This window comes from Mesoplodon mirus (assembly GCF_964341445.2).
Source record: "Mesoplodon mirus genome assembly, chromosome: 4".
NCBI classification, from domain to species: Eukaryota; Metazoa; Chordata; class Mammalia; order Artiodactyla; family Ziphiidae; genus Mesoplodon; species Mesoplodon mirus.
The window spans coordinates 184832695-184859811 of NC_138979.1; the positions used below are offsets into that span (position 1 = coordinate 184832695).

Here is a 27117-nt window from a genome sequence, read left to right on the forward strand (position 1 = left end):
CCCCTCGACCCCAATTCTTCTGATTTTCTGTTTTTTCTGCTTTTATTGCCCCCTTCTATTCTCCATCTACCTTTTCTTCTCTCCTCCGTCACCATTTCCTCATCTGGTCCTCTGGGGGTGTCCTAGGCCAGCCACTCCTCCTTTGGGTGTCCCAGCACCAGCCTGGCACAAAGTGGGGTTCAGTAAGAGTATGTGGGATGTATGTTTGGACAGGTGAGTCAATGAAGGAACTTGACTGCCTACTTGAGCTGCTAGGCGGGGGTGGTTGAGGATGCAAGAAGTTTTAGGTCAAAAGGGTGGAGGGTGGATGTCTTTTTACTGAGAGGAGTGGGCATTACCCCACCCCAAGCCCCATTTGAGTGGGCGCCTCACCAGTCTCACCCCTTTGTTCACTCATGCGTCCATCCCGTCATCCAACAGTTGATCCTTACTGAGCAAGCCCACGGCCCGGCCCTGGGCTGGGCACCTGCCACCCTAGCGCGTCCCTTGATGGCCTCTGCGTCCCTGGGGGGTGGTAGGCCAGGGGGTTGCTTCTGCCCAGGGTGGCCTCGTGGCTCCCGGGCGCGGGAGCAGCGGACTCCCGCTCTGCAGGCAAGGCAGGCGGGGTGGGGTGTGAGGGGCGGGCCTTGCTTAGCCGGTTGGCCCCCTTTTAATTCACACCCTGGGGGGGGGGCGGGGGCGGGCCTGGAACCTGCCCTTCTCCAGGGCTCGGCTGCAGGTCCCAGCCCGCCCCTCCGGCCCTCTTGGCCTCCCACCCCATCCCGTAGCTGAGTGCTCATGGCTGATCTGGAACCCCATACCTGAAGTTCAGGACTGAGGTGGCGGCATAGGGGCAGCCGTGGTGTATGTCCCCTTGGGCTCTGGCCACACAGGTCTCCCTCTTGAGTTGGGGTCCGTGAGCTGGACCCCTCCCTCCATGATGCCTTCCTCCCCCTGGGGCTAAATCCAGCTCCTTTGCCCCCCACTTGTGGGCTGGGGCATGTCCAATGTCAAGGGCCCCTGGCCGGGAACCTCCAGGGAGCACTGCAGGCTCCGCCTCTGCCTGGCTGCCCACCTGCTCTGCTCTCCCTGGCAGCTCCTCCCCTGGCGCCCCCCCTCCCCGTTGCTGGGTTGACTGCCCACCTGGGTCTCTGCTTGCCCCACCTGACCCATTTCCCCTCCTCTGTGCCCCAGTCACTGGGCTTGGGACCCTCTGGGTCTCACCCATCCAGCCCTCTGCTTAACAGGTTGGGTTTCCTCGCTGAGCCCACACCTGTGGTTACCTGGCCCTGCCTGCTGCCCCGCCCACCTCCCACCTGCTTGCCTTTTGCCTGCCTGTCCCCCAGGGCTAGGAGGCCCTCCCCCTCAGGGTCACCCAAGTTTCCAGTTGGTCTCTAGTGCTCATGGCACACCTCCCCTACCATCCTCAGAGGCCTCCTCCCATGGGCCTGGCCTCCCAGGCTCTGAGTGCCCGTGGGCTGCGGCCAGACCTTTGTCCTGCTCCCTTCCCCCCACCCCAATCCCCCCAGACCGCTTGTCATCATGTCCTACCGGGCCTGCCTCTATGGCCGTCCTGTACCCACGAGTCCCAGGCTCTGCCTTGCCCCCCGCCTCATGGCCGGTCTGGGGGCTGCCACCTGGCCTGTCGCTTCTCTTCTTGCGCTTCTCTTGCACCTTCTCCTGTCATTGCCATCCCTACGAGCCACCTCCCTCCACCGAAAACCAGGCTGCAGGTGAGACTGGGCTCCGTGTGTTTTCTGGGGGTGTGTGTGGCTTTTCTGGGGGCTCGCCTTGCCGGCGTTCTAACTTTCTGCCCCTCCCCAAGGTCAGCCCGTCCTCGACACCCTGGCGGCGACAGTCGGCTGAAGAACTGGATGGAAGAGGCCGAAGAGTTGCCCTGGACCAGCGCTCCTTCAGGACGGTCACCTGGCATCTCATGCCCACCTGGTGCCTCGCGACTCGCTCCTGGTTTGGGGTGAGTTTCTTGCTTTTTTGGAACACTACGATTTCATTAGGTTCAGCTCACATCTCTCAGTTCAAGGATGTACGCATTTAACCTGGGAGGGGTCACTTCCAGGCAAGTCCTCTTCCACACCAAACATGGGGCTGGGGTTCTGGAAGCTGCCTAGAGCTGAGACCCTTGTGGGCCAGCATGGTAAGTGGGGAGCGTCCCCCTCAGGTCTGGGCCCCTGAGAACCAGCTCGGGCCGGGCACATAGTAGGTCCTCACAAAGCTTTACTGAGCATGTTAATGAAATGAATAATGGTGCATTTGCACTCCTCATCCCGGCTTGTGGGCTGCTTTGGAGACGTGGAAACAGGAACGCTTGTTTGCTGTGTAGCTGGGAAAACATTTCCCCCCACAAGCCACAGTAACGTCAGTCGATGTGAGAAAGCTGGTTTCTCACACATGAGGCCTTGATAATGTCTTTTAATCAAATAGTGGTTTTTTGAGTGAGTTCTTCTCTTGGGCTCTTCTCCTCACCCCTGAAATGGCAATGAGGTGGGAACGTTTTGTTTGTTTAAATAAAATCAGTAATGGTAGAGCAGAAGAAAGCAGGGGATTACAGCCCCACAATTCACTCAGGGATTCCTCGTTTGTTTATCTGGGGTTCACTTATTCAAGATGTGTTAATGGAGCCCCAGGAGGCCCAGGGTTGGGACTCTTCTCTGGGTGCCCAAGACCAGCTTTGCCTTAAGGACTAGAGGGTCTAGTTGGGTGCCCCGGGAGGTCCCACGCGGTGACATGGCTTGTGTGGCAGCTAAGCAAGGCGGACAGGGAGAGAGGGGGCTCCGCCGAGGGCACCTTGCTTTCTGCGGTCCGGGTGACTGAGCCCATGGCAGGGCTCACGGAGGGGCCTGGGGGTGTTTTCAGAGCCAGCAGCCCCAGTGGAGTGTGGCTGCCTCTGTGCCCCACAACTGAGACATTCGGGGTAGCTACTGGGGCACTTAGACGGCCGGGGTGGTCCAGGGGGGAGATGGGAAAGGCCTGGATGATGGGGGCGAAGTTGACTCAACTCCCCAGATGTTTATGGAGGCTCCAGGGGGCCCAGCACCGTCCTGGTCCCGATGCCAACACCCCCCCAAAACCACCTGATGCTCATACACGGCGTCTGTCTCTGTGACAGGGAAGGTGATGAACGGGGCTCACGTCAGAGCCGGGGGCCCTGCCTTGGGGTATGCCCGCCTGTGTGTGACCTGCTGCCCAGTGGGCAGAGCGGCTGGACCCCCTGCACTCCCTGAGGGTCTCCGGTTTCCAGCGCAGCTTCCATAAGGCTCTTTTGTCAACCCGATTTTGGAGACAGCTCTTCTGTAGCCCTGCCCTTCTCCCCTGACTTGGAAATGGGGTAGGGATGGTATTTTTTAATAACACCTGGCAGTGCAGGTAAAGAGGGGTAGAGGTATCCAAATCCGGGGGCTGATGCCTTTGTCTGCTTGTTTTCACTCCCCAGAGAGCTCATCAGGCTGCAGAGAGGTGGAGAGGGTGTGCCCAGGTCTAACTCCAGGGAAGGGGCACCAGGCAGACTCTGCCCCGTGACATTTACTCCGCAGCTGGCATTTGCCATCTGCAAACACAGTGACGTGGAAGAGAGGCCCGGGAGGGGAGCTTTTCAAAGGGCAGGATGCGGGCTCTGGGGTGTCATATCCAGAGCTTACCAGAAAGATCCGTGTAGCTCACTGGACGGAGCCAAATGCCCATGGCTCCTGGACTCTGCCTGAGGGATGTCTCGGGACACCCTCAGGGTGGGCTGGGCCGAGGGGCAGAGGCAAGGTGGAGGCAGGTCCCCAGCCAGTCCCAGACTTTGCCAGCCCCCCGCCCCTCATCCTCCTCAGCATTTGGGGTGGCCTGTGTTTGGGGTATGTTGTATTTTAGAGACACTTGTGAATGCTCAGTCTCGGGTAAACACATATTCTGGGTTTTGTGTGTTATTACGCAGAAAACAGAGAAAAATAGGTCAAGTTCTCCATTAAAGAAATTGAAACATAATATCATCTATCAGCTTCGCAGCCGATCAGCCCAAGAATTGCAGAAAGGCCGTTATCAAGTGTTGAAAGAAATGATCATTTTCAGGAAAATTCTTTTTTGATGGATTGGCCCATCCCTGAGCAGTAAGGGGTGGAATGATACCCTCGCTGGCCAGACAGGCAGAGGACCCTGTCCTCTTGGCACGAGGGGTTCTCTGGCCATTTGTCTTTGTGCTGAGCTGGTCTCCGGGGCCACCTCTGGCTGAATGCTTCCACGTGGGCACAGGTATCAGGGAAGAGATTGGTGGTCTTGCCCGAAAGCTGGCCCTCGGGTTCCACCTGCTTCCCCCCAGGTGGATGAGAAAGGGGGCCGAGAGCATAGCTCAGCCTCTGCGCTCCCGGAAAGGAAGAAAATGCCCCCTCTCTCACCCTCCAATTTCCCACCTGCAGGTTGCTTTTGGGGCTGATTGCAGCTTTCAGGGCCCCTGACCTAGAGCCTCCTGACTTGTGATTCAAACCCCAAATGTATTTCCAAGTACATTTCTCCAAATAATGTCAAAAACTGGCAAGACTTAAGAGCAACAGGATGCATGTGTTCCTTATTCATTCATTTACATTAAGGAACTTAAATGTGGTTTTTTTTATGAGCAATCTGACTTCCAGAAAGAAAAAAAAAATCACCCGTCTTTAATGAGCTTGCTAATGAATTTTTCCTTGAAAAGAGGAAGGCGGCTTTACACAGAAGGGGGTGTGGAGGGAGACAAATTAAGGCCCCAAAGGGTTAAAGGGCAGTGGACAGTGTCGAATCCAGCATTGTCAGCTGAATCAGGAAGGCTTTGGGGGCACTGGGAGCATTTTCTTTTCAGAAGACTGACATTTAACAAGTTGCAAGTGAGTCCCAAGAACTGGTTCCCTTTTCCTTCTGCGTCTTTGAGCCCTGTCCCCTGTCCTCAAGGAGCTAGGGGAGTCGAGTCCAGCCTCATCTCCCATCCCCGGTTTGAGCAGATGGAGACTTCTGGAAAAGAGTTGTATCTTTCCAAATGAGGCCATCTCAAGCGTGGGGTCCCCATTTTGAAAGGGAGAGGCCAGTCTTGGTAGGGAAGGAGGGGGGGCTTTTTACTCTGGTGCCCAGTTCCAGTGGGCAGTCCCAAGTCCCAGCTGCCTGAGTGTGTCCTCAAGAAGCCAGGCCCTTTCGGGGGGAGGGGCCTGAAGGAAGGGGTGTTGCAGAGGTGGCCTCCCCTCCTGGGTATGGAGTGAGTCAGTGTTTTGGAGCCAGGAGAGGAGGGGACGAGGGTGCCCTTGGGAATCCACTGGGAGGAGGCCGGCCTCGGACGGTATCACCTACCAGGCATCCCCACACCCTGCGACGCCAGCGGGAGAGGTCCCTAGTTCATTTGGATCCAGCAGAGGTGAAGGGTCCCCTTCTCTGTGCCCAGGTGAGCACAGAGAAGTGCCCGAGAGCCCCATCTTTGGGATTCCCACACAGCCTGGAATTCCTAGTGCCTTCCAGATTTTAGACACTTGGTCCCTTATCCCAGGCTTCATTGCAACCACGCTTTGGGGAACTAACTGAGGGCTTTGGCGGTCCAGAGCAGAGCAGGTGCTGGGTAGCCGAGGCCGGGGTTAGGCCCTGACTTGGGGGAAGGGTGTGTGAGAGAGGAATTCATTATGGGGGAGGGTGGGTGGTGGAGGGTGTAGTCATGACTCTCTTAATTGCTCTCCAATTTCTTTGGGCTTCAGAAAAAAATCCAGATGGAGAGTTCTTAAGTCCTCCTTCCTGGGAGTCGGGGGGCCGGGGTAGTGGGGGAGGAAGGCTGCCCACCACCTTTTTTGCCTGGCGTCTCTTTGCGGAGTGAATAGGGGTCTTTGGCGGGGGCTTACGGAGGAGACTTAGCCTGGGAGCTCCCAGGGCGGTGCGGATGGAAACAAAGGCCCAGCAGAAAGGAATGTGGGGAGCCCCCCATGGAGAACAGCCACCTGGGGATAATTGGGAGGCTGAGCACAGATGAGTTTTCCCAGGTTCTGTGAATACATTCTCTCAATAGAAGGTGCCTTTTCTTCCCATGAAAAGAAGGAAACCTCAATTACCTTCCCCTGAAACAGAGTGTGTGTGTGTTCCCTCTTGGTGGGGGGAGCCGGGGCGCTGCTGAGGGCCCCTAGCCCTTGTGTGTGGGTCGGGAGCTCCGAGGCGCGCAGGCGAGAGGTGACACGATGCACGTCTAACCAGCCACCCCGTTGGCGTGACCCTGGACATGCCCGTGCTCCCCCGTTCTAGGGCTTTCTTTTTGCGAGTTTCTCAGGAGGAGGCATCGGGGTAGCTGTGCCTGTCAACAAGAAGCTGATCAAACCAGACCTGATGCCCAAGAGACAGCCAAGGAGACAGAACTCAAGGGTGGAAAGTTGGGGCAGGAGGCCAGTCAGGGGGCCAGAGGCTGACTGCACGTCTGTGCTGGCCAGTCCTTCTGCATTCTCAGCCCTTTCTCAGTGCTGTCCTGTGGGGTGGGGGATAGAGCATTCCTACCGGGTTGAGAAATTGGGGTTTTTGGGGCTCGGAGATCACGGGGCTGGTGTTTGCAGTTAGAAGGGGTAAGGGATGGGGAGTCGGCAGGGCCTGTGGGGTTGGGGGCAGCCCTGAGCAAGGGGACCCTCTGAGTTGGAGGGAAAACAGTTTGCACCACCACTGCCCCAAACTGCCCAGAGGGCTCAGGCCCCTCTGGAGGAACCAGGGGCAAAGTCCCTGCCATGAGGGGAAGGAGTCCTGGGTCTCAGTCTTGGCCCATGTCTTTGTTACTGCTGGCTGCTGGGCCTCAGTTTCCCCATCTGTAAAATGAGGCGGTAGCCTCTCCGTTCTCTGTGTTCTATGAGGCAGAAGAAGCATGGGATGTCAGCGCTAGAAAGGCAAGGGCCCTTTCCCCAGAAGAGGGGAGGGAGGGCCCTAGGTGTCCAGATTGGGCCCCCACGGGCCTCCTGGCTGAGAGCAGGGCACATCCCTGCTACTCAGGCCTTGTCAGTCAGAGGAGAGAGTTCAAATCGGGTGCTTCGGGCACCTGAGAGTCAGGCAGGGGCCCTGAATTGGCCCTCTAGGACCTGGTTCCAGCCTATGTTCAGCTCACACTGTGGGTGTGACCTTGGCCCCTGTCTCCCGCCCTCTGGGCCTGTTTTCCCATCTGTGAAATGGGACAGTGCAGGCTCGAGGTCATCTGAGGGTCTTTGGGGCTCTGGATTCCTTCCAGTTGCTCAGTGGTCATCTGTGGGTGGTTTGTTTGCTAGATCTTTAGAATCAGAGGGCTGGAGATCTCTGGTCCTTTGCCTTCCAACCCCCCTCTACTTTATTATTTTTTTTTTTAATTTTTTATTTTTTTTTTGGCCATGCTGAGCGTCATGTGGGATTGTAGTTCCCCGACCAGGGATTGAACCCTGGCCCCCTGCAGTGGAAGGTGGAGTCTTAACCACTGGACCGCCCACAACCCCCCGTCTACTTTAGAGATGAGGAAACCAGAGACCCGAGAGGTCCGGGGTGGCAGGCTGTGAATGTGAAGCCCACCGCCCATGGCCAGGTAGTGGGGGAGCAGTCATCAGCCAGTCTCCATGGTCAGCTTTTTGTGAACACAGATCTAATAGGACTCACACTCCAAAGCAGCTCCAAGGGGCTGCCTGCCTGCTGCGGTGCAGGGATTGCATTTATGGAACATTCTTCCACACAGGTGGGCTGCCGGCCAGGCCTGGAACACCTTTCTGGGCTGTGTAATGAGCCTGGCCCCGTGGCTGCAGTCCCAGGAGGGCGGGCCTGGCCGCACCATCCCCTGTGGCTCGCCCTGGGCCTTTTGGTGCTCCGGCTCGCTCAGCTGAGAACTTCCTGAAAAAGCCATCAGGGAGGCAAGTTCTGGAAAAGCGATCAGTCACCGGGCCTGCCCCGGCTGCCCATCTCAGACTCAGTTTTGCAAACATCTCTAGCTGTCGCTTTGTGCTTCAGAGTGTGGTCGTAAAGAACTCACAAAACCCTCGGTCAGGCCTGCACCCGGTGATTACCATGGTGGGCTGCAGCCTTTGTTTTGTGACCTTGGTTGCTACAATACCTACAAGCTGAAATGAGGGATCGAAAAATTGCCAGCTTCAATTAGACCAGTGGACTGCCTTTCCCAAGGCTTCCTCTGCCACTCTATCCATTAACGGTAAACATACGCCAAATAGGCCTTAATTCTCTCTAATTGCCCACTCCTGAAGCAAAGAGTGAAATTCCAGGAAGAGGCATATGTAAACATCCTCCATAGCCCGGCCAACTGAAATTAGAGGGCTGATGGGGGCCAGCAAGAGAGAGGGGGACATGATTTCAAAAGCTGTCCCAGTTACCTCCCCCCATTTTCATAAATGAGCCCATAATGTCCAGGGCCCTGGCCTTCACAAAGGTACAGGAAATTAGCTCCGCAAAGAGCTTGCATTTGTCGGGGAAAGTTGTAAGAGGGGGCTCTTTACTCAACAGGTAGGAAGCGGAGATCCAAGGCGAGGCTCATGGCTATTTGTATAGACTACAGGCTCTATTTCTGGGAATCACCGTTTTATTAACGCTCATCCTTTTCCATCTCTCCGTGCTCTCAACATCCACAAATGATTTGTACCAAAGACATGCCAGATCAATGAGGCCCCATTTGCCCCCAGAAAAGAGGAACTTTAAACACTTTGAGAGGCAGAGTTAGAATTGTCTAATCCTCTTAAGCCCCAGAGGACGTTTTTGGTGTCAGCGGCATCGCTTCCTGCGTGGATTAGGAGCGCAGCACATGCATCTATGAGGTCTTCGATCAGTCGCTTGCGACAGTTGTTCCTCTGGACCCTCTAAGGACGCCGTGTGTTCTCCTTTGGTTCCAGACACTGACTCATATCCGCGGTGTCTCCATCTGTTACGATTTCAGCCTGGGACACGCAGCTCGGAAACCAAAGCACGACTTTGCCGGGGCTGCGTCTTCAAGGAGCAGCCTGGGGTCTGCACAAAAGTTAATTACGGACAATCGGGGACTCTAAGGGTTCCTGGGGCCCCTGGGCAGAAGCAGGAAAAAACCCAGATGCTCTGAGCTGCTTTTGATTTCCCTGGTCCTATTAAAAGACACCAAAGAGAACCAAACCGGAACGACTCACCAAAGCCCTTTCCCGTGTTTCTTTCTCCCATGGGAAGAGGCAGTGGCTGTGGTCTTGCTGCATGTTCAGGGACTGGAGTCCGATTGTCATCTTAGGACCGTGGTGATGATGAGATGGCCACCCCAGGCGCTCACAGGCTCCTGGGGAGGGCTGGATACTCTCCCGGGGGGGGATCCAGCACAACACGGGCACCCAGAGAGCCCTTAGAAAACCAGTCGACCCTCGGTCACCCATGGGCCGATGACTGCTTGATTAACACTGATCTTTTAAAAAGACTTTCTGTTTCTTGGTTATAAAAGCAACCAATTAGGGGAAAACAGTGTTTGGGAAGCTCAGGGCCAGGGAAGGAATTCTTACAGGGATTGGAAGCCAGAGGTGAACCTTCTGTGCCCAGCCAGGTCTTGGGCACCCCAGTGAGTGAACCACTGGGAATAAGGGGGCAATGGCAGCCGGGGGTGGGTACCCAAGTGGCTTAAGTCAGGGCAGGGGGGTTGGAGAGGGGTCTCTTCCTTCCTCGGGGTTCCTTGGAGGACCATGGGGCACTCCTTTTTCATTCTTCTTTTTCTCTAGGTTTTATTATCATGCTCACCCCTCCCCTTACAGTGCTGTTCAAACCTCAGCCATCACAGACCATCTGTCAGCCACACCTGCCCACCTTCTCTAGAGCCTACTGAATGTATGTTCAAAATCAAGTCCCTCAAAATATTCTTTTTTATTTTTTGCGGTACGCGGGCCTCTCACTGTTGTGGCCTCTCCCGTTGCGGAGCACAGGCTCTGGACGCTCAGGCTCAGTGGCCATGGCTCACGGGCCCAGCCGCTCCGCGGCATGTGGGATCTTCCCGGACCGGGGCACGAACCCGTGTCCCCTGCCTCGGCAGGCGGATTCTCAACCACTGCGCCACCAGGGAAGCCCCCCTCAAAATATTTTTAAGAAATGAACAGCCTCTTTTTTTTTTCCTTCTGGGCAGTTTTAGATTTACAGAAAAAGTGAGTGGCACGTACAGAGACGTCCCATCCCCCGCCCCCATCCCCTGATGTTAGCATCTGGCGTTAATGTGGCACATTTGTTACCACTGTGGAGCTGACCTTGATAACATACTTATTCCCTGAAGTTCATGGTTTATATCATTCGGGGTCACTCTTTGTGTCCTACAGTCTGTGGGTTTCGACAGGTATATAATGACATGTGTCTATCATTATTCAACGCTTTTTAAAAAAACTTTAAGGCAAATACTTGAAGTCAAGGACTTGATGTAACCGGTCAGGGCTTTTATATGGTGCTGATGAAAATCTGTATGTAATTGTTAAAGTGAAGATGTCTGTCCAGGCAGCATCATCCTTCATCTTCCGTCCCATGGTTTTAGGACACACTGCCCATTCAAGACTCCACAAGCCTGGTGAGTCCCTAGTCTCATCCAGGGGCAGGCGCCCAGCTGACCGCACTCCCATCATGCCTGAGCACATGCTAACGCTGGCTTGGCTGTGCCCCGCAGCGCCCTTCCCTCATGGTGGAATGCCCTGCCAGGAAGCCGTCTACCCAGCTTTTGGGTGTGTGCAGCTCAGCTCTCACTCATGAAATGGCCCTGAGCCTTTGGGTTCCATAAAAGGGCACTTAGCATCATGGGTAGCACCAACCAACCCAAGGGCTCTTGGGTTCAGAGCCATGTCCACACCGCCACACCTGCCCCATCGGCTTCAAATACCCCCGGAAGTTGTGGTGGGGAGCTTGGCGGGTGAGAGAGTGAGCCAGTGCAGTGCAAAGCGAAATGCTTGGTTTCACCAATTCCACGCTTGCTAGAAGCTGGGGCGTCCCTGCTTCCGTTGGGCGAGATTCTATTTCAGTGACCCAGCGCTTTCTCATTCCAGCTGAGGCCGTCTCGAATCCTCCGTGGGACAGGACCGTGGACACGCCACCCCAGTACCCTCCAGCTCCAAAATCGTAAGTTGCTGGGCCGTGGGGAGCACCTCTGTGGTTGGTCACCAGTGGGGGCCGGCTGCCACCCAGAACAGCCTCGTGGGAGGGGCTGGTGAGCGCTGGTCCGTGGTCCGCTCACAGGAAGAGGGGTGCCCAGCGAGCCCAGTTGAGCGTGGACCTGGGGGGCTTGCGTTCGGAGGCAGGACCCCCCAGCCTCCTCGTGTCGTCTCTGTGGCAAAAGAATTCTATAGGCGGCTTCAAGTGCCGGACCCCCAAAGAATTTTTCCTCTTTCACTCCTCTAAATGAATGGCCCTTTCATTGCTGAGTCTCCCTTTGGCTCTTGTGCCGCAGGGCAGACTAGGATGGAAGTGGCCTAGCTGGGGGGCCCTTCAAAGGGCCAAGGAGAAAACGCGGGCCAAGAGACCAGCCTCTCAAACGGGCTTCGAGCTGCAATGACCTTCACTTACCTTCCCCCCCTTGAAATGTCTGGAAAACGGAATGGACAGATTTTCTGTCTTCAAAGTTTCCGGCTAAACCTCTTCAAGTTCTTTATTGTTTGGGACTAAGACACTCAGCAATGGTAATGGGTAGTTCCTTTTGTATTTGCCTTGAAAGGCCAAAATATTTTTATATGGCTACAGACAAAGCCGTCTGTTTTAAGATGAACTCTATGTCCGTCGTTTCCCACCGGGGAGATCGTGTATACCGTGTGTGTCTCTGTGCACTCTCGGGTCTTGAAACAGGTTTCTCATGGGGATGGCCATTCACAGGGGTCCACGGGGAAGCACCTGCCCCGCCAAGAGGGCCTGGGGACTCTGACCCTCATCTGCGTAGGATGTGACCCCCGGGGGTGGGGGCGGGTGTTCTGGCTGCACTAACATGTACTCTGCCTGTGCCTGCATCTGCCATGCATATGTGTCAAGGACTGTGGGTTGTGCACACCTTGGTGGTTAACTTGGTGGGGAGAAGCTGGAAGGTCAAATATACTGTGAATGTTCTATTGTTCTGGTTGGGAGGTCATTTTGCTGGGCTCTGTTACCTGGTCCAAATAAGTGAATGGATGAATAAATGAATGAAGGCATGAAAGAGTGAAGAAACTAATAAATAGGTAAAGAAGTGTACCCTGAAGGAGATCCAATTTGATGCACATGAGGTCAATAGATAAGTCAATAAAGCATTGAATCAATATATAAATAGGGAACTGATGTCAGGTCATCGTGGACTAAGGAGCACGTGCAATTCAAGTATATAGCACCTAAAGTTTGTCCATAAAGGAATAAAACCTAGATGAAAGAATGAATAAGAAGTTGAGATGCATCAACTAGTGGTGAGGGTGAGATTATGCGGCCCATCAAAGTGAAAAGATGCCAGAGAAAGGGCAGAAATGATTGAAAGGAAGAAGAAAAATGGAAAGACGCAAAATAATAAATAAGCAGGAAGATAACTTTTAAAATTAGGGGGTGAGAAAATATATAAGGAGGGCTACGTCAGGTTATTATAAGCCAAGCATTAGGATTAGTCCAAATACATGCTCCAGCCATAGAAAAAAAGATAAACAACAGAGGAAGAGTTCAAAAGATAGTTAAAACTGAAAAAGGACCCAGGGGACCAGAGATGAGAGTTAACTTTAACCAAATTTTTCTACCTCTGGGCACACATAAATAAATAAACACTGAAATGAAAGAAAGCCAAAAAAAAAAAAAAAAAAAAAAAGAAAGAAAAAAGGAAAGCATGGGATGAATGGGCAGTGGACATACGTGGACCCAGATGGGAACATGGCAGGAGGGGTTTTGAGTCATCCAGTCCTGGGACCTGAGGTCTGTTCCATGAAAGGACTAAAAAAGAGAGAGAATAAAATAAATCATCTAAATAAAAATCAAGAAATATGGAAGAAAAAGTAACAAGTGTTCAGTCCAGGAATACATTAGTGGGTGAATAAATAAACATATAAAATAAGGCAATGCTAGGAGTTGAGTAATAGACTGTCATGAATCAAGGGTTATGGTTAGTCCAATTCTAAAAGCCACAGTACTATCAAAAAAATAATAAGTATCTCCATAAACGAGTGAATGAGTATCTAAAGAAACAAAGACATGATGGAGTGAGGTGGGGAGGGGCCATGGCCACAGGCACTCCTGAGGGGCCTGTTGGAAGGTTGTAATTAACCCCCCCCCCCACCTGTCTGGGCACCAAAGATCCAGGAGAATGAAAGAAGACAGATGAGAAAAAATGAGAGAGGAGATTTGGAAAGCTGCAACAAAAGAGAGAAAGAAAGAGTTAAGAGGTGATAAATGGGTATATTCTTGGAAGAGGGTTAGGCTAGGAGTGATAATAAGGGACCAGCGCAAACTGTAGATCACAATGGGTCAAAATCTGGGCACTCATTCCATTAGTAGAGGAGTATATACCTAATAAGAAGAAAAAAAACAGCAGGAAGGAAGAATGGTATGAATGAATGAAGGAAGGAGTGAATGCATGAGACATGGAGAGGCAGAGCCCCAGGATGCCGTTTGCAGGTAACATTAGGGCTCATCAGTTCATGGCACCTGAGCTCCGAAGAATGAAAGAATGCAAGAAAGGAAGAGTGAAAGAGAGAAACAGTGAAAATGGGAGAGAAATGATAAATCAGAGATCAAATTAGAAATGAAAAAGGAAAAAAGGAGAAAGGTAATATATTAACAGACAGATACATACATATATAGGAGAGAGCAGTTCTAGGAGTAAGAATGAGAGGGGGCCTGAACCAAGCACAGTGATGAATTCACATCTGGGCTTCTGAGATGGGCCGCCACCCACCCAACCAGGAGGCAGTTCAAAGCTGAAATGCATAAGGGAGGACCTCAGTGAGGCCAGGGAAGGGAGGGCCCACTGCTTGTAGATCATCATGTATCCAATTAGGTGCCCCTGCCAGCTAGAAGCGTAAAAACAGTCATCAAAAAGGAAGAAAACCTGAATGGATGCATGAATGCATGAACGAAAGAGTGAATGAGAAAAAAGATTTGCAGTGACCACGGAGGCCAGTCTAGCAGGGGTGTTAGGGTTCATCCAGTCCCTGGTGCCTGATCTCCAAGAGAAGGAAAGGCAGTAAAAAAAAAAAAAAAAAAAAGGCTGAAAGACTGGTAGGAAAAAAACAATTGAGATTGGAGAAGAAAATAAAACCATTTAAAAAAGGAGTAAAGAAGGTAATAAATAAGTAAGTCATACAGTGAAGTCTGTGAGAAGGGACTGGTTTAGCACAGACCATCCACATTAATTCAGATCTCTGGCCCCGAAGTTGATAAATAACAAAAACAATCGCATACATAATTGCCTGAAGGAATAAATTCACACATTCCATGAGAATGTGAGAAAAAGTTTGAAAAATTATAGGAGGGACCGGGAGAAAGAAAGATGTAGGAAAAGAAAAGAAAATAGACCTATGGAAGAAGAGGCACTTCCAGGATAAGTACTTACATATAATAAACAAATATTACTCGTTAAATACAATAACTAGTAAGAGCTGAGGTTCATCATAAAGAAGAAGTTGAGGGGTGGCTGTGGGAACAAATGAATGAGAAAGATGATTTTGATTAATTCACGTCTGCACCCGAGGCTCGCGAGAATAAAAGAATGCAAAAAAGAGAGCGGTGAAGGAGGGGCGTAGACAATTATGACAGGATGGATATTAGCAATAAAAACATATTGAAGGAATAAATCAATACGTACATGAATCTACGAGAGAGAGGGCCATGTTAGAACAAAAAAACGAGAAGGCACCGTGAGCCAGGAATTATGACTGATTCAAAACTGGGCTCTTGAGATAGTTAAATAAATCCTCAACCAAATCACCAGTATGAGGAATTAACAAACAAAAGCGAGCCCCACATGGACCGGTGCTGAGAAGGCTCCGGGAACCACAGATTATGGTTAATCCAATTCTGTGCACCTGAGGTCCATAAATAAAAGAATAAATATTGAAATAAAAGAGTGACAGAAAGAATGAATGGACCCATGAACAACTGAATTAGAAATGGAAATGCCTGGAATGGCCAGGAGCGCCTCGCCCATGGGATTGTCACTCATCTCACTCCAGACACCTGAGGTTCCGAAGAGTGAAATGATGCAAGGAAAAAAAAAAAAATCAGGGAGTCAAAGAAAGAGGTGAGGGAAGGCAAAGTGAAACTAAGTGAAAGAGAAAGGCGGGGTGGGGGAGGGACTAATAAAAAGCTAACGAAGCCGTGGGTGTGTCTGAGAGGAGGACGTGTTAGGATTAGGGATGAGGCTGTCATCAATCCTAATGATGGATGAGACCATCCAATCCCCTTTTCTAGGGCAAGGGAGGATGGAGAGATTAAAAAAAAAAGAAGTGAAAAAAGGAGAAAGGAAGGATGATAAACCCACAACCAGGGTGATAAATGGTTAGTTAAGAGCGGTTGTCTGAACAGGGATTATAATTAGTTTACATACGTACTCGTTAAATAGATAAATACATCACACCTTTCCAAGAATAAATGAAAAATAGAGGAAATACCCGACCCAAAGACAAGGCTGCATCTTCCAGCCTTTTATCATCTTTATGTAATAAAATATATGCAATTGAGGTCCATAAATAAAGGAATAAATAGCAAAGTGTAAAAGGTGACTAAAGGCAGGGAAGAAAGAAGCAAAGGCAAATAAACACATGGGCCAATGACGGTTATTTTGCACATGCAGTTTTGACTAATACAATTATTTCCCAGGAGACTGATAAGTACAAGGATACCCAAAATAAGAAAGAAAGGAAGGGCAAATGCATGAGTGCATAAATGAATGAATGAATGAATGAATGAGAGGCGGTGCTGCCTGGACCAGGGACGGGAGGATGTCGCACGCGGGAGCCTGACTCATCCTTCTGCGCACCTGAGTTTGTAAGAATGAAGGAACGGAAGGAAGAGTGAGATAAAGGGAGAAATACAAAAGAAAGGGATAAGGAAGCAAAATAATGTATAAACGAATAAATAGGAGAAGGGAGAGATTCTTGAACGAGGGGCTGTGATTAATCCAAAGTCATGCTGTTGAAGTCGGTAAATACAGGCGTCAAATCTAAATGAATGAACGAATGAGTGACTGGAAGATATGGATGAATGACAGGAAGGAAGTGAGGGAGAGAGGAAGGAAGGAAGGAGGGAAGGAGGCAAAGAAGGAAAAAGGAAGGAAGAAATAGCAGGCAGAGAGGGAGGGAGGACCCTTCAAGTTTGGGGTCCCTGGGTTCCCGCCAGCCGAAGGGAGCGGGCACCAGGGAGGCGTGGCTCTTGGCATGTTGTGTGCTTGTTACCTGCCCTTTCTTGGCGGGAGGAGCTGGCTCAGGAGGACCCTTGCCTTGGGAACACCCGCTATAATTGGACCCATGCCCTGTCACACCCTGGCTGTGCGGGCCATTTCACTTCATTGCTCTCATTCTCAGTTTCCCCATCTGTAAACTCGGAATGGCATCAGCTCCCCGCTTGGATGGATCGTGGGGCAGCTGCTGTCCTGCGTGTGGGTAGTGCCCCGTCTAGAGCCCTGGAGAGGTGGAAGGGCTCAGGCCCCGGGCCCTGCCGAAGGTTGTGGGAACTGGGCGTGGGTCACCTGCGAGGGAGGCTTTTCCCGCCAGGGGGCAGCAGAGGGTCAGGGAGCAGGAGGCCCTGGGGGTGGTGTGGGCCCCGTCCTCCGCTGCGCTGTCCTGGGAGGGGCGCCACTCACATCCAGGGCCTGTGCAGGTGGCTTGGGAAGGGGGCCAGTAGGGGCCAGATCACCAGAAATCGTGTTCCCGCAACTTTCCGAAATGTGCCCGGGAGCCCTCCAGCCCAGTCTTCTACGGGGTGGGCTGCCTTCCCTTTTTGAGTCAGGGGGTCCCGGGGCAGGTGCCTCTCAGCCCGGGGTTTGCAGAAGTGGTCCCAGGATCCCCGCCCCCTCGCCCTGGCATCCCCAGAGCCGGTTTCAAGGCCTTGCTGTCTTTTTCGACTGTTTTCCGATGTACTCTCTGTATTTCGGCGAAAGCGCGTTTGCACTGTGTGTTGTTGAACTTGTCCTCTCCCCTCCTGACCTGCCTTCCCCCACCCCCCCTCGCTGGGGTTGGGGGCTGTTTGTACTGGCGCTTCCGACCCCAGGGACACCCTGGTTCTGTGCAGTCTCCTTTCTCTGTACCGGACAGGATTTGTGCACTTGTGTGTTGTGTGCCCGTGTTTGTCTCTAAAAATGAGGACCAGAGGCCCTCTGGACTTCAAGATTCCTATCTGGGACATTAAAAAAAAAAAATTGGATTCCTAACAAGTGCCCTGAACAGGAGGAGCCAGCTTGGCTGGACCCAGGATCCGTGGCTGGGAGAGCGGGGAGCGCAGGGGGGTCGGGTGAGGCTGGGGCTAGTGTTTTGCCTGGTGGGTGGGAGGTGCCACGTGTCTGTGCCACATGAGCAGGGCCTCGTGGGCCTGAGGTGGCGCTGGGGCTTCAGGGCTCTGCACACTTATTAACCCTGAAGACACCTGCTCAGAGAGGGGGTCTCCAGAGAGCCCCCCAAACAGCCCAGGTGTCATCGTGTGGACCCCAGGTGGGGACAGGGAGTGGCCAGCCACAGGCTTGGGGCGGGGCGTAGCTCTAGTCCAGGCCAGTGATGACGCAGGTACGCTGTGAGGGCAGCGAGCTGGAGGCGCAGGAATCAAAGCTGCAGGGTTTGCGGACAGGATGTGGGGAGGGAGGGAGGGAGCGAGGGGGACCGGGGGCAGCGTCCATACTTTGAAGGCGGGCCCTGAATGGATGCAGACGGCATCTAGAAGATGGAGGACACGGAACCACGTGTTAGGAGCCCCCCTTCCCTGCCTCCAGTGCCATGTGTCTGGGCCACGTGAGCAGGACCTCGTGGGCCTGAGGTGGTGCTGGGGCTTCAGGTCTCTGCACACTTATTAACCCTGAAGACACCTGCCCAGAGAGGGTCTCCAGAGAGCCCCCCCCCAAGACAGCCCAGATGTCATCGTGTGGACCAGAGAGGGGGTGGGAGGGGCTTGGGACAGGAAGAGCCTGGGAAGGTCTTTTTGGAGAACCCTTGTGTGGTTTTAAAAGTCAGCTGTGGGTCAAGAAGACTTAGAAAGTATTGGGGAGAAGTGGGGGGCCACGGCCACGTGCACAGAGGAAATAGGGAGGGACAGGAGCAAACCTCTCGGGGAGCCTTCTCCCCAGGTCCGAGGGGCCGTCGAGGGGGTCACACGGATGGAAACGGGCTGGTGGGAGAAGGCCCCCGGGGGAGGGTGGGTTGGGATTGGATGAGTTCTGTCTGTTTAGGAATGTTGAGGGCCTGAGGGTCATCGGGTCAGAGCTCTGAAGAGTTTGGGATCCAGCATTCTAAGGGTCTCCAGTTCTGAGATGCTGAATTTCAGGACAGGGCTTGAGGGCGGTAGAAGCCGGGGGTGGAGTTTCCACACGGGCCCCCATCTAGTTCCGTCCACGCCCGATCCATGAGGTCCAAGATGGGATCTCAGCGCTCCTCTCTGATCAGGGCTTACCTCAAGTGTGTGTTTCTTCTTCTCACTTTTTAAAAAAAAAGACAAATTTTGTCTGTTGACTTTGACCTTTGCATGCACCCCTTGCACAAATCCTTCCCCTGGTGCCACCAGGAGCTACAAGTCTCCTTGGATTTCTGTACAACTCCCAACTCCCTCCTCAGGAAGCTTGGCCTCGGGGCTGGCCTTCCAGAGGGTGGAGGACGGAGGCCGGGCCTCTGGGGCCGATGGGCCAAGGGCTCCCCCTGTGATCCTAATGTAAATGGTGTGGATGGCACATGACCTAGAGCAGGAGATCACCCATCATTCGACATGTCACCCATCTTTATTCCTTCCCTTCACATTCCTGTTGATGAGCACACTTGTTTTAATGGACATCTAATGTTTTTAAGTGAGCGTCCATGTTTTAAACCTAACTGCCATTCTCCACCACATACACTTCTTTTGTTTTTGCCTCTCGCCTTTTCCACTTAATATTCCGTCGCCAACATTTTTCTTCTTCCATAGACGTCATCGCGTCACTGGCTGCCTCGGGTCTCGTTGAGCGGCCGTGTCCATCACTCACCACATCAACCTGCTATTGTTACTATTGCTATGCACAATTCATCTTCGTTTTAAATGGTACAAATTATGCCACAGCTAATGGCTGAGCACACCCACTTGTTTTTTTTTTCATTCTTACGAATTATTTTCCCACACCTAGAAATGATCGTTGTGTCATGGTATGTCAGTTTCTCCTGCTAGGCTGTGAGCCCCTTAAGGGCAAGAAGCTTGTTGAATTGATCTTTGTATCTCTAATGCCTGAAATGTTCTAGATGCTAAATGTTAGAGGAGAGGATGGAAGGGTGGATGGAGATGTGAGTGAGTGGTTGGTTGGCTGAGGAGGAGAGGATGGAAGGATGGATGGAGATGTGAGTGAGTGACTGGTTGGTTGGCTGTTAGAGGAGAGGTTGGAAGGGTGGATGGAGATGTGAGTGAGTGGTTGGTTGGCTGAGGAGGAGAGGATGGAAGGATGGATGGAGCTGTGAGTGAGTGGTTGGTTGGCTGAGGAGGAGAGGATGGAAGGATGGATGGAGATGTGAGTGAGTGGTTGGTTGGCTGAGGAGGAGAGGATGGAAGGATGGATGGAGATGTGAGTGAGTGGTTGGTTGGCTGAGGAGGAGAGGATGGAAGGATGGATGGAGATGTGAGTGAGTGACTGGTTGGTTGGCTGTTAGAGGAGAGGATGGAAGTGTGGGTGAATGAACAAATGAACTTCTTAGGGTTGAGTTTCTTGAATGAAAGGCCAGGAATTTTTGTATGAATATTGACTAGTAGCAGAAGGCTTACAGCATTTTATAATGTCCAGTGATGTATTAGCATTTTGTTATGATATTGCTACTTTATCTCTGTTAAAAAGTGTTTTTCTGTCATTTTAACTTGCATTGCTTTGATTACTAATGACGGTTGAACATTTTCACATGTGTTTGTTAAAAAATTGCATTTTATCTTCTGTGAACGGTTTGTCCAAGTCCACCGGGTCATGGCTTTGTGATGAGGCTGTCAAGGATGGAACGAGTGTCCTCAGGATGTAGTGAGCCCTTCTTCACTGGAGGCATTCAAGGGCTCGATGAAGGTGGCTTTAAGGAGATTCAATTAGTGGGAGTGGGGTTGGCCTAGATGACCCTTCATTTGACTTTAGGATTTTGCTTCTTCCTGGGAAATGGGCATATTCCCTTTGTCAGCCCAGCGGTATCTAAGGCCACATCCCCCTGGTGGGCTTGTGCATTAGTGATTTATGAACTCTAACCTCACCCTCTATAACTCTTGTGGGGCAGGAATATCTCTTTGACCCTCCAGGGTCCAGACAACTGTGCTACCGTCTTGTAGAGTTCAGTGGTGGACTTCCCACCCGCCCCCTCCCCCATTTCACCTTGAGGAGGACAGGCCCCCGCACCTCCATTTGCCACCTCTCAGCGCAATCAGCTGAGGCGATCAGCTGCCGTTTACGTTCCCGGGGTCCTGTGAGCAAATGTCCCCTAGGCCTGCGTGTTGGTCTTTGGGGTTTAATGGATTAAGGAGACATGTCGGATCAGATGTGATAGTGAATCCTCCTTCAGAAATGGGACAGTTCCGTGAGCCAAGGGGCAGAAGGGACCCTATGTTCTCCTCAGGCTTCCCCTCCTGGTCCACCCCAAGGCTAGCCGGGGCTCAAAGTTCACCGTGGCCATTCGGGGAGGGCACATGACCCAAGGAGGGCTTGCCCCTGCTTTCCAGAACACCCTCTGCTCTCAGCCAAGGGCCGCATCTTCCCACTGACCCTCTACTATAGCACCGAGTGCTGTTTGCCTGCATCGGAATTTCTCACCTACGTGTTTGCCCCAGCATCGAAGCTTGGGAGGCCAGCAATGATCCCCAACATTATTTTGATCCATCCGTCCATCCATGCATTTGGCCTACGTCTCTTGACCTGGTGCTTTGGCCTTTCCCTGTCCTGAAAGCAAACCTTTTCCTCTTGGGCAGGCTGTGTAGTGCCATGGGCTGTGGTTATGAAGTGAACGCCCTTATTTGTGGCTTCTTCCTCCGGGGTCACTGCTCTGAGCACGTCCCAGCTGATGTCATCCGCCACCGTCACCCACACGGCTTCCTTCCCCGTGGCGCTTTCCCATGCATCACACACCGTAAGGGAAGCAGGGCCAGGGTCCGAGAGCGGCCCCCCTCCCCCGCCCGTGAGAGGAGATGTCCCCCCCCAGGCCACCCTGCCTGGTGCATGGTCCCTGCCATGAGCTTTGCCCTCAGCCTTTCAGCTTCCTCCTACCAGATGGCAGTGGTTGTAACTCATCCCTTCATTCTTTCATCCCTTCATTCGTTCACTCAGTCCACAAACATTTGAAAAGATCTGCCGGTGCTATACTAGAGCTGGCTCACAGGACACATTCCAACCATCCCCTTTCGAAGAAATAGATGAGCGTGTTTGCCAGGGGCCATGTTTGTGTGTCAGTAACAAGGCGAGACCCTTGATTTAGCTCCCAACCCCTAGACCCGAGTTCTGGTGAAAGGTTGATAACCGTCTCCAACTTTGTTCCTCCCCAAACTAAGTTGATTAGCAATCAGCAAACTGTGTTCCTTTGTGCTCAGAAATCGTAGCCCGTAGCCTCAAGAGGCCAGAATGAGAGCTGGGGGGTCTGAAACGAAAGGCTGATTCTGCCCGTGAGCAGGCTTTCAAGTCATTAGAACACCCTGATCTTGCTCAAAGGGGAACTTAGAGTCATTCCTGTCCCTTTGAGATTTGCTAATTCTGGGCTCTATTTAGAGAAAATTGGGGAAGATGATTGCTTGCTTGGATGGCAAGGATCGTGCCCCATGCGGGGTCTGCACAGAACAATCTTCTGGCACAACAGGGCATCCGAGGCACACAGCGCTTGGCGAACCCTGGATGCAGTCCCCAGCATCAATCAGGTCCCAGGCCAGGCGGCATCCACCACCGCATCCCCCCGCCCCAACTGCAACTTAGCTCACTGCTACCTGCTTGGGACAAGGTGTAGATCTAGGGGCTCTACTGAGAATTCTGTATTTGATTTATTGCCTTGGACAGTGGGGGTGGAGGACAAAGCCAGGACCCTGGAGCTGGACAAACGTGCGGTTTAAACGGATGGTGACAGCTTGAGTCTGTCTCCTGGGGAGACCATGGCACACCCACCTCGCAGGGCTGTTGTGAGGCTTGATGTAACTAGGATTTTGAACTGTGATTCTGAAAGGCTGTGCGCATGCCCCCAGGGGTGGGCTGGGGGCGGGATGACAGGCCAGGAGGGGCAGCCTGATTTGGGCAGGTTAGTGGGAAATCTTTTCGTCAAACATGCAGTGGGTATCGTGGGAACGAACGCTAAATTTGTATGGCGTTCGAAGGTTAGATAGTTGTAACTTTGGCAGGAACCTTCATGCTGGGTAATGACGACCCCTTTGGGCAATGCCCTGGACCCCCTGGGGTACGCGTTCACACCTGTCTCCGGAATCGGAATCGGTTGGAAGGCCCCATCTGTGTCTTGCCTACCGCTGTGTCTGGCCTGTGGGCGGCACTTGTCCTCCACGAGAGACCCCTCCCAGCGGTGTCCTCCCCCCAAATATTAGGCACCAGCTGTCAAAGACACTATACCTCTCCCTGCTAATGTCCCATCTCCCCATTCACAACATTTGGGCTCAAATGTCAGCAGCCTGGGTGCCTACCACAGTACCAGGCCAGTGGTAGGGGTCACCTTCCACGTCTGTTGAAAGGATGGATAGGTAGATGGTCAAATAACAAAATTGTAACCCAATGCAAGCGACGGTTGTTTATAACCTTTACTAAGAGATTGTATTTTGTTCCTAATTAACCTGTTAACAGTTGTTGTATCTTACGGACTTTTGTATGATGTGTGTTGTTCGAAAACCAGGACTCTTGCCTCGGGTGTCCCTTGATGGAACTTTCGCTGTCCGATTAACGAGTCAGTGTTTTGTGTTAGAAATGGGAATCCGGGGGGCGCTTAACTAACTGTGTGGTGTTGGGCAAGTCACTCCTCCTTCCTCTCTGACCCTCGGTCTCCTTTTCTCTAAGCCGTGGGTCACCAGAAAGCTTACCTCACAGGGTTATTGTGAGGGCCCAGGGCTGCTAACGAAATGCTGGCTGTCACTGAGAATGGTCGCATGTTGGGGGCTGTCTGGAAGGGAACAGGGAAGCCCTTCCTAGTTCCAGGTGAATAAAAAGTCAGCCTTGACCTTATGCTAAGATTGGATTTCCGACAGTCAGTGGGGTGTGTAAGGAGAGGCCCAGCAGTCTGCCAGCATCTAGCGATGTGGGCCCGGGGTAAATACTGGTTTGGTTAATGTGTGATGGCTTTTCCCCTTCCTCGGAGCCTCCCTTCCTCTCCCCTTGCACCCTGGGCTGCTGCTTGTTGCGTGCAGGGTAGGGTGACTGCTCTGGGTTTGCCCTACCTGTCGCTGCCTGGTCTGTGGAGGGGCTTCTGCAGACGTCTGTGGGTGCCCCGGGGTGTTTCTTAGGGAGGAGGGTGGGGGGACAGTTTCGAGAGAGCCCGAGCAGGTTTCTGGGTAACATCTTTAGGGACTAAAACACCTTCTGCCTTTTAAGGGAAAGGCCCGTGCTCCTAATTTCCTCCACCCGCTTCCTTCTTTCCCTGACTGTAAGGTAAATAAATGAGTCTTCAGCCCCCTCCATGGGCCTGGAACCAAACTTGGGGCTGTTCTACGCCCACAAGCTCCCTGCTTGATTGGCGTGTGGGCCCATTTTACAGATGAGCAAGTTGAGAATCGGGGACCACGGAGCGTCAGAGCCAGGACTGAACAGTCTTCCATGAAAAGCCGTGGGGCACTCTTTCCACTTGGCCAAACAAACCCTCCTGGTTACCGTGGCCAGCCTCTGCCAGCCCAGATGTGCCCCAGTGTGTTTCTGTCCCCACCACGTGCCTGGCGGTGCTCCCATGGAGGTCACGCTCTCCAGAGCTCAGTGTGACCTGGAAACTTGGCCGAATTAGATACCGCCCTGCTCTGGAGGAAGTCCCAGGAGACACCCCTGCAGGGGTCATTTTGGATCGAGGGTCACCACGTGACCACGGAATTCCTTTCCTGGCCCTTGTCTCACGTGCGTGGGACATCAGTGTTCTGCTAGAACATCTCAGATTTCATTCCAGGTGGGCTTGAGCTGGGGATCTTGTTGAGTCCCTCCCTCCCGGCCTCTCCCTCTGTGGAAGCCTCACCACCCTCCTGGTTTGGCCTCTGCCTTTCACAGCTGCAGTGGGCTGTGTCTGCACCATGGCCACCCCATGTCCTTGAGAACTTGTCCGAAGCTCCCGAGGGGCGGGCCCCACTGTAGGGACAGGTTGGTAGGGTCCTCCTCTCGGTAGAATGCGGGTCTGTGTGTAGGTGTCTGCTCCCTGATGGACCTCGGTCCTGGTGACCCAGGGGGAGGGACTTTCTCAGGTGCCTGGTGTTTTCAGGGCCTCGTCCTCTCGAGGTGGGCAGGCCTGGGTCCCTGCCTCTGGAGGGCAGGTAGAAAGTCGAAGCTCAGTGAGGTCGTGCCTAAGCAGCTCTTAGACCCCCTCCCTGACTCTGAGACCTACGCTTCTCTGACCCTAACAGCCCTGCTGTCTACACTAGTAGGTGCCTAATAGGTGCTCGCTGACTGATAAGGCAGGGTTTTAGTGGATGTGAAAAGCTGAATTGACTGTTGGCTGATGTACACGTTGAATCTGCATGCGTTTCTGTAAGAGAAAAAGGTGTGTTTTCTTGGCAAAGACTCTTCAGGGCAAATCCTGAGGGTCTTTGTCTGCGCTGGGGGCTCACCCCAGGGGGTGCAGCCCAGAGGGCGACCGTCGGACAGACACTCCTGATGGAAATAGCTGTCTTCTGAACATTGTTGGAAATATTTATATCTAGAATAAAACTTTATTTGGGCTAAAATGTACTCCTATGTGTAGTGGTCCAAGTGATTTTTTTTTATTAAGTATAGTTGATTTACAATATTGTGTTAATTTCTTCTGTACAGCAAAGTGACTCACTTATACATATATATATTCTTTTTCATATTCTTTTCCATTATGGTTTGTCACAGGATATAGACTATAGTTCCCTGTGCTATATAGTAGGTGGTCCAAGTGATTTTGATGACGTGGCATTTGGCAATTCCCAAGTGGGAGAAGTGTCCTGGCCCCACCCACGGCCTCTCTGGGCCTCAGGAGCCCTCGCCCTTGGGGAGGGGAGGTCTTTTACCTGAAAAGTCTTTGTCCTCACCATTGGTGACAATCAGCATTAACCTGTAAGGCACATGCCCAGTCTGGGATGCAGCCCTGGTCAGCCAGCAAATGAGGGGGGGGGTCGGACCCCAGACCTTGATTCTTTTCTTCTCCTCTCACCCTCCTCCCCACCCCCTCAAGCTGAGGGGCAGGACACTTACCCATTTGAGTTCTGGTTCTGGCATCACCATTTGCCAGCTTAGTGGCCTTGGGAGGGTTACTTGGACCACCCCGAGCCTTGGTTTTCACCCCTGTAGAATGGGTACATAATAACAGTGTCCACTCCAGGGTTGCTGGTCTAGTGCCTTGCTGCACTCCGTATATACTGGCTCTGAGATCAAGGTCTGGGGCTCGAAGCCACCTAAGCACCTTTATGTGTGTGTGGCCTGGATGAGTTGCTCACCTGTAATCTGGACATAGTCACATCTACCTGGCATGGTTACTGTCAGATTCAATGAGATTGTTCATGTGAAAATAAATGCTTTGTTACCCGGCCTCCCAGCTGGGGCTGGCCACAGCACCCTGCAGCCTGTGGGCCCTAGTCACGGAAGCCCTGGGCTTTCTGGAACTGCCAAAGGGGGGCTGCAGGGCGGAGTGGAGGGCGTCAGGGGAGCACCCGGCCAGCCTTGGAGGGACAACGAGGGAAGGAAGGGTTTGCTTTTCAATACAGAGATGTCGCAGGTTCAGAGGGGAGGGGATTGAGGTCCAAGCGGGCAGGATCAGGGAGAATTTTTAGAAAGAGGAGGAAGCTGATAGTTTAGAGAACGCCCAAGTTTAATTGGCAACGGGTTGGACAGGAGAGCTGGGGTGGCTTTTAGCAAGGCCAAGCGTTCTAGATTTGGGTTAGTGAGGTGAGGACCATCAGAGGTTCCTGGTGCAGGAGGGTGTGATGCTTCTGGAACTCTCTGCAGCAGGAGGAGACCAGGTGTGGGATGCCAGAGTTGAGGGGCAGCAGGTAGAGGGCAGGGGCTAGTGGCTGGGTGCTCACCTCACCCCCATGGCTGCTGGGGGCCAGGGCCCTCTCCCCATGTGGTCCAGGCCCCCGGGCGACCCGTCTCCTAACCCTCTCTCTGCTCCTTGCCTCCAACGTGCCTGTGTGCATGAGAACTCTTGTCTGCCAGTGAGCCCAGGAGCGGGTGGCCTTCATCAGCACCTGTGTCTCTCTCAGCCTCCACAGCCACGGGGATACCTGCACGCGTTCCCATGGGACAGGCCGGACCCAAAGACTCTGGACCCGGGCCACTCCCCTGCATGGAGGGGCGTGTCCTCCCCGCCTCCCCGCCCTCTGACTGATGGACTTCACTGATTTGAGTGTCAGACACGCGGGCTGGACCCCTCCCCACCCCTCATGAACCCTGAGACTTGGGGGAGCGCCGAGCCTCGCTGTCCGCATCTGTGAAATGGGATCAGACGCCTACCTCACAGGGCTGTTGTGAGGGGCATGTGACGCGGTCGCAAAGTGCCCTCCCAGGGGCTTGGCACACCCCGTTGTGTCTCAATAAATGTGTTTCTTGCCTTAACAAAAACAGTGATGGGTGTGCTACTAATCTGAGGAGGGGTGAATGTCGGGATGCTGTCTGGCTGGGGGCTTCTCCTCCTCTCGGGCCCGTCTGATGGGAGGGGAAGGGGAGCCAGCTCCGGTCCCAGGAAGCCACCTATCCCCTGCCCACTGGATACTCAAGGGTGATGGGATGCCCAGAAGCAAAGCTGACCTGGGGGGATCCTGAGATGGATGCACGTTTGGATGAACTAACCCGGGCAGGTCCCCCTTCTTCTAATGGTTTGAGGAAGCCAGGTTTCTTTCCAGAAAGGAATATAGACAGGAGGTGGAGGAAGTCTGTGCTGGTCCCTGGAGCCCCGGAGGGGCCGCCCCCGG

The 27117-nt window shown here is 52.9% G+C and overlaps 1 protein-coding gene across 6 annotated transcripts; it reads left to right on the forward strand.

The window, feature by feature from the left end:
• The first annotated feature begins 682 nt into the window (after window positions 1-682).
• On the forward strand, window positions 683-26767 carry LOC309802357 (uncharacterized protein). 6 transcript variants are annotated; one of them, XM_082617834.1, is made up of 5 exons: window positions 683-1712; window positions 1805-1954; window positions 10402-10471; window positions 10941-11013; window positions 26410-26767. In XM_082617834.1, exons 1-5 carry the CDS (start codon window positions 1383-1385, stop codon window positions 26528-26530), a joined length of 744 nt encoding a protein of 247 aa, XP_082473960.1. In that variant the 5' UTR covers window positions 683-1382; the 3' UTR covers window positions 26531-26767. The 6 variants fall into 6 exon arrangements, with proteins under 6 accessions (XP_082473960.1, XP_082473961.1, XP_082473963.1 ...); XM_082617835.1 differs by having other exon boundaries at window positions 10439-10471; XM_082617837.1 differs by lacking the exon at window positions 26410-26767 and adding an exon at window positions 11342-17358.
• Window positions 26768-27117: the final 350 nt, after the last annotated feature.